Here is a 6,230-nt window from a genome sequence, read left to right as displayed (position 1 = left end):
GCAATTAACACATTTATAATTAGTAATTTATGTATTAATTTTGTTTTGTAAATTATACTAATGTCATTAAAACAATAATTTCTCAGATTTAAATGTTATTATAAAATGATGCTCTGAAACTCTAGACCATTCACAAAAATATCTACATAAGCAAATTCTGGCTTTTCTTTTATTTATATATATATATATATAATATAATTTTTTTTTTTTTTTTTGACTCTGCCACATATTTAAAATATCCATCCTATTTTGGTCCAGTCAAAGTCAGTGACGATTCAATGATTAAAAAGTTTATTGGGGTAGTTATCATCTTCTTTTTATGTACAAACGTTTGTTTTTTAATATTATTATTTATCGTTACACTCACCAGAGGGCGGAATTGAGACATGCATGAGCGTTTCATGTTTGCTCCAAGCAGCACCTCACTTTTGTTAAACTGATGACACTTTCTGTTTGTAGTTGAAGAGCAACAAGAAACAGCTGTAAGGCCACTCGTAATCACTGATGGCTTGGTTTTACCCACTGTAAAGAACTCAGAATGAGAAATATGAAGATTCCAGGTACGTACATTTCAGACTTCACTGACTTTTAACTCATTGAAGCCATGGTCAATGGTCAAAATGTTCTCTTTCAAACCTAACTACTTAAAAAAATACTTTAAAATAAATAATTCTGATATTATAATTTAATTTAAGCATTAGGTTCACAGAAATTATGTTGAGTGCTTTCTGTATCATTTTGAGCTGATGCCTAAATGGCTAGAAAAATTAATTATGGCTAAAATAGAGACACACAAGTGATATTTATTTTATTTTCTTTTTCACTTGAGACTTCTTCTCTTTTTGTAACTTCTCTGTCCTGTTAAATTCAGAACTGAATGTGATGATAGGGATGCGAAATTCTACAGAATCATGCAGTTATAAGCCAGTGAAGGTGAAGAGAGTTGGCAGTTTCCTTTATTTTAGTTACTAAACAAACAATCAAGTCACTTGACCCTAAATTTAGCCACATATTTTACACTCCCAAAACAATCATAAGCAGACTTTCTTCAAAACTATCAGTATTTTGTACAAGTTTTCAGGTCTGTGAATAATATTTCATGGTAATTTAAAGGTTTTGTGTGTTATTCCTGTTAAAAAATATGTTTGAGCTATGTTAGGTTAGTGGTATTAAATAGCATCTACAGTATATATCATAATGGTTTTTGTTTTTGTTGTTTAAAACAACTGACTTCATCAGAGTGTTAAAATATACTGTGAAAGTCAATGGGGTCCATTCTTCTAAATATTTTCTTTTTAGTTTAGTAGAGGAAAGAGGAGAAAAAAAATTATTCATTTTGAGGTGAACTATGCATTTGATATTATAGGTCATTTGTATAGGTCATTGACCCATTTAGCGTCACCACAGTCAGACACTGAAGTTCATCTACGATAACACATAGGCCAAATAGCGAATTATTATTTAAACAGGTGCTGATATTAACAGATTGATGTTTACTTTCCATTCTGTATTTCTCTTTGCAGAACTGCTGTTGTTTGCAATGGCAGCATTGCACTGTGGGATAACAGAACAGAACTTTATGGGTAACTGTAATGATGTCGTCAGACTTCCTTGTACAGCTACTGACCGAACAAAAACATACCGTTACGTCATGTGGTATAAAAAAGATGTGAGTTACTTTTATATTTTAACTGATTCGTTTTTAAAGTAAAAAAGAAAGGTGCATGATGGTTAGCCTGCAAAAAGCTGTTCCTTTGATGAGTAGTCACTGCACCTCAGTGGCATACCATTTGGCATTTGACTTAGTCGGTATGTTCAACCAGAAAACACAACACCACGACAAAATCCCCTAATAAAGCCATGTCTTTCTTTTCTAGAATGTTCCTATCATCAAGAGGAAAAAAAATGAATATGCATACTATAACTTGACCAATGTTTCTCTGGAAGATAAAGAGACCCTGGTGTTAAAAAATACGCAACCTTCAGACTCTGGAGAATATCAATGCTTCCTGGCTGCAGAGGTTGGAGGTCAAAATGATGAGTCTATAGTTGGATTGAATATCTCCGGTAATTTAGAGCCCGGACAGTCTAGTTCATTCCACATAAAATCAGTTTGATTCTGAAATTCTGTATGTTGGTGTCATCAAAACCGTATCTTTAAGTGCATGTTTAAACCTCTAATTATGCATGATCTCGTAAAACTAAGGAACCCATTAAACAAATAATGGCTATCTTAATTTTCAGAATGTTTGGATGTGAGCACAGTTTATCCCATCACCACCACGATCCCTGCTGAATCCTGTCCTGCTGTAGAAGAATTAATTGTTTCCTGGGCTGTGATTGGCTTTTCTCTTATTAGCATCACCAAAATTATTCTTTGCATTGTAACTGTGGGGGTGAGTATATTAGCATCCCAATCAGTCAATTCAAGGAAACACTTTTTAGATTAGTTTAGTTAATTAGTTAGTTAATTTTAGATTACTGTTATGTGTGAGTTAAGTGGGTCAGTTGTTATTTTTATTTTGAAAGAAATTATAACTTTTATTCAGAAAGGATGCATTAAAGTGATCAAAAGGGACAGTAAAGGCATTTATAATTTTACTTCCTATTCTATTCTCATTCTGTTCTTTTTCAAATAAATGCTGTTCTTTCTATTCATCAAATAATCCTGAAGAAGTATGATGATTTCTAAAGGACCATGTGACACTGAAGACTGGAGTAATGGCTGCTGAAAATGAAGCTTTCCCATCACAGGAATGAATTATATTTTAAAATATAATACAATAGAAAACTTCAAGTCTTTTTTAATTAAAATAATATTCCACAGTATTACTTTTTTACTGCATTTTAAATAAAATAGATGCAACCTGGGAGAGCAAAAATGACTTTTCATAAAAACAACACAAACTTACCGGCAACAATATTTAAAGCCTTATTTATAATAAAATCAAATTATAAAGCCACACTTCACATTGTGAGATATGTAGATAAAAATGGAATTGTACGAAAATAAAGAAACATTTTTATTCCATCCAGTACAAATAGTTCATTCATGTGCCATATAGATGGCCTCAAAACAGATAAGCTGTGTCTCATTTTGCAGGCTGCATGAGGTTGCATTTGTCAGCCACATATTTCATAGAGGATGACTCATTTTATAAAAGTAACAGTTATACAATTATCTGCATAAATCACTGAAATTTCTTTATTTTGAGTGTACTCAATGATGCATGCAGCTGAAAAGGTGACCTCTGGAGGCTGTGATTTAAAAGGAGACACAGCTCATGTCTGTTTTGAGTCCGTCTACACCTAAAAGACAAAACTATCTTTTATATTTAGGCAGCTCATGGTTATGCCATGACCATTCGAAGTATTTCTGACCTGATTCTCAGTTAAATTGCGGTGGTCCTATGCTGACTGCATATACACATGCCTCACAGACTGACAGTAAACATATTTTACCTGTTTCTGCACTTTACTTCTTCAGAAACTGTTGCATAACAGGAAACAGAGACGGTGAGGCCCATGAGCTTCACACGAATCCCCCCACACTTACATATGCTCCACCAGCAATGTCTTTGCATGGTGTACTTTATCTATCACAGGAAATAATGCTTTTTTCTGCTGAAGCCTGTGAAGGTCTTGTAGTAAATGCATTATGTTGCAGCTGTGTGTGCACTTTAGCATTTCAATTTTTTTTCACACGACTGTTTTGCTGTAACAGCTAGCAATCGTTTAGGTTTCAGAGATTAGTGAAATGACATACACAGGCTCGTTGCTAAGAATATGTGGGAGAAGTTTTGTGTGTGTGTTTCAGTGATTTTGAAACCAGGCTCATATACATTTTCCTTTCACAGGTGTGTGATCGAGTCATATTTAGAACAGTAAGAAGAAAACAGGAAGGAAGGGGAAGCAAGACTGGAAGGTCAAGCTGGAAAGACTGAGATTCACAAAAAGCTGATGGGGTGATTTTAGTTTTACGCATCCATTAGCTAAGTAAAACAGTCCAAGCCTGTAAACATTTACAAGGTTATTCACATCATTAGGTTGTGTTGATAGGATCCATTTTATTTCTGTGTGGTTTGGCTATTCTTAATTACTTTTTTAATGGATGGTTTATTCCTTGGGGAAAAAGGACATCTATAATGGGAGCTGTTTTATAGCTGTTGAGGGAGACAAGAGTCAGGGAGGGCTGCAATTCATTAGGCCTGTGCTCTGCCACAGCTGCACACTCTTGCCTTTTGTTTGTTTTTACATTTCCCCCCATTTTTTATAATTGTATATCCTCTGTAAATCATTTTTACTGTCTGCAACAAATGTATGTACTTTATGAATCTTAAGGTTTGTTACTAGGGCTGCCATTAGATGAAAATTGTATTTATCTAATTAATTACATAATGTGGTGATTAATTAATTATTATTATTTTAATGCATTTGACTGTGAAAAAACCCTTAAAAGACAATTTATAGCTATTGTGTTAAATTGACAAAAAGTAGCTTTAGAAATAAATATATTATTTGATTAAATAAAGAAAGAAAGAAAGAAAGTAAGTAAAAGAAAATACACGTTTAGGCTACAACAGCCTAACATAAACTATAATACAAGATGATCTGAGAAAAATCAAGTATTTTTTGTTCATTCGATTCGGTCAAATGGTTCAAAGTTCTGCTGCATGTGGCATTATAGATACAGTAATATTTTCGCTGCCAAAATTGAGCAAACACAGACTATAATTGACCTTGAAACCATATAGCACAGATATATTGTATGGGTCAAAATTATAGATTTTTCTTTTATGGCAAAAATCATTAGGATATTAAGTAAAGATCATGTTCATGTTAAGATCTTGAAGGTATTTGTTAAATCTCCATATCGAAACATAATTTTTGATTAGTAATATGCATAGATAAAGACTTAATTTAGACTTAATAAAACATATTTAGATTTTTTTTGCACCATCAGATTCCAGATTTTCAAATAGTTGTGTCTCTTCCAAATATAGTCCTATCCTAACATACAATACATCAATGGAAAACGTATTCATTCAGTTTTAGATTATGTATAAATTGTAATTTTGAAAATGGACCCTTATGACTGGTTTTGTGGTCATGGGTCGCATACTGTGTTTAAAATATAAGACAAAATTAACTTCTTATTTACTGAACTGTTGTATAAAATTATATTTGCACTCGTGCTATTTGGGATAAAAACAGCACTCGTGTGATATCTCATGTGATATTGCTTATCATATGACATAAACCAAAGACAATTCATACAGGGGCATTTTTGCCCCAATATATTAAATTTAAGGGGCATAAAATTGAGTTTTTTCATTTTATGGACTACATCATGCACTGAGCTTCTGTCCTGCATCATGTTTGTTCGAAATGAGACATACGTCTGGGGTGGGATAAGTGCATTTCTAATCACACTATTTTTCCATAACGAATAGATGAAATTAACATGTTAAATTGACATCCCCAGTTATTAATATGAATATACATATAAGATATAGACAAATAATTTAAAATGTATTCATATAGATCATATGGCCAGTACGCTCATGCATGGATAGCCTAAATGTTCAACAGAGAAATAAGGCTTTAGAATTAAGTTGTCCATTATGAGGATCATCAGTAGTTACTGTTAAGTTGCAGACAAAATCAGTTCAGCTCTAATCTAATTCTGATACTTTAACTGGATTTCTTTGTCAAGCCTGTTTGTAATGTGCCAGTTTTAAAGTTTCACAGTTATGCAACTGAGTGAAGTCAAACTGGGTGACACAGTAAGCTGGAAATGAAAATGAAAGAAAGATGTAGCTGTCTATATACCTGTGTAAGAGAGCGCTGCAGGCCATGTCGATGCCGAGTCTGAGCCGCAGGCGGCATGAGGCAGCTAAGCTCGGGCTTAATACTACATGCTATCTGGGAAACACAACTATAGCCTATTATATATCACTAGTCCATGTTTGAGTAATAAAATGTTTTTACAATGTGTGTGTGTGTACCCTACATTGGGGACCAAATGTCCCCACCAGTAATTTTTGACCTTATGGGGACATACTTTTTGTTCCCCATGAGGAAACAAGTATTATAAAATACTTTTGAACTTTAAAATGCAGAAAGTTTTTTATGAGGGGTAAAGGTTTAGTGGTGTTAGGTTAAGGGGAGAGAAAAGTGTTCCTGTGGTTAAGTGGTATTGTGTTAGCAATGCAAAAGGTTGTGGGTTC

At 33.5% G+C, this 6,230-nt stretch overlaps 1 protein-coding gene across 1 annotated transcript; it reads left to right on the top strand.

Moving 5' to 3' along the window:
- The first annotated feature begins 441 nt into the window (after positions 1–441).
- LOC132097666 (uncharacterized) lies at positions 442–5,997 on the top strand. The gene is made up of 5 exons (XM_059503531.1): positions 442–560; positions 1,524–1,669; positions 1,878–2,067; positions 2,245–2,396; positions 3,858–5,997. Exons 1-5 carry the CDS (start codon positions 539–541, stop codon positions 3,942–3,944), a joined length of 597 nt encoding a protein of 198 aa, XP_059359514.1. The 5' UTR covers positions 442–538; the 3' UTR covers positions 3,945–5,997.
- Positions 5,998–6,230: the final 233 nt, after the last annotated feature.

This window comes from Carassius carassius, chromosome 21, assembly GCF_963082965.1.
Source record: "Carassius carassius chromosome 21, fCarCar2.1, whole genome shotgun sequence".
NCBI lineage: Eukaryota > Metazoa > Chordata > Actinopteri > Cypriniformes > Cyprinidae > Carassius > Carassius carassius.
Note: the sequence above shows the minus strand (reverse complement) of the source record. Positions and strands in the feature narration are given on the sequence as shown.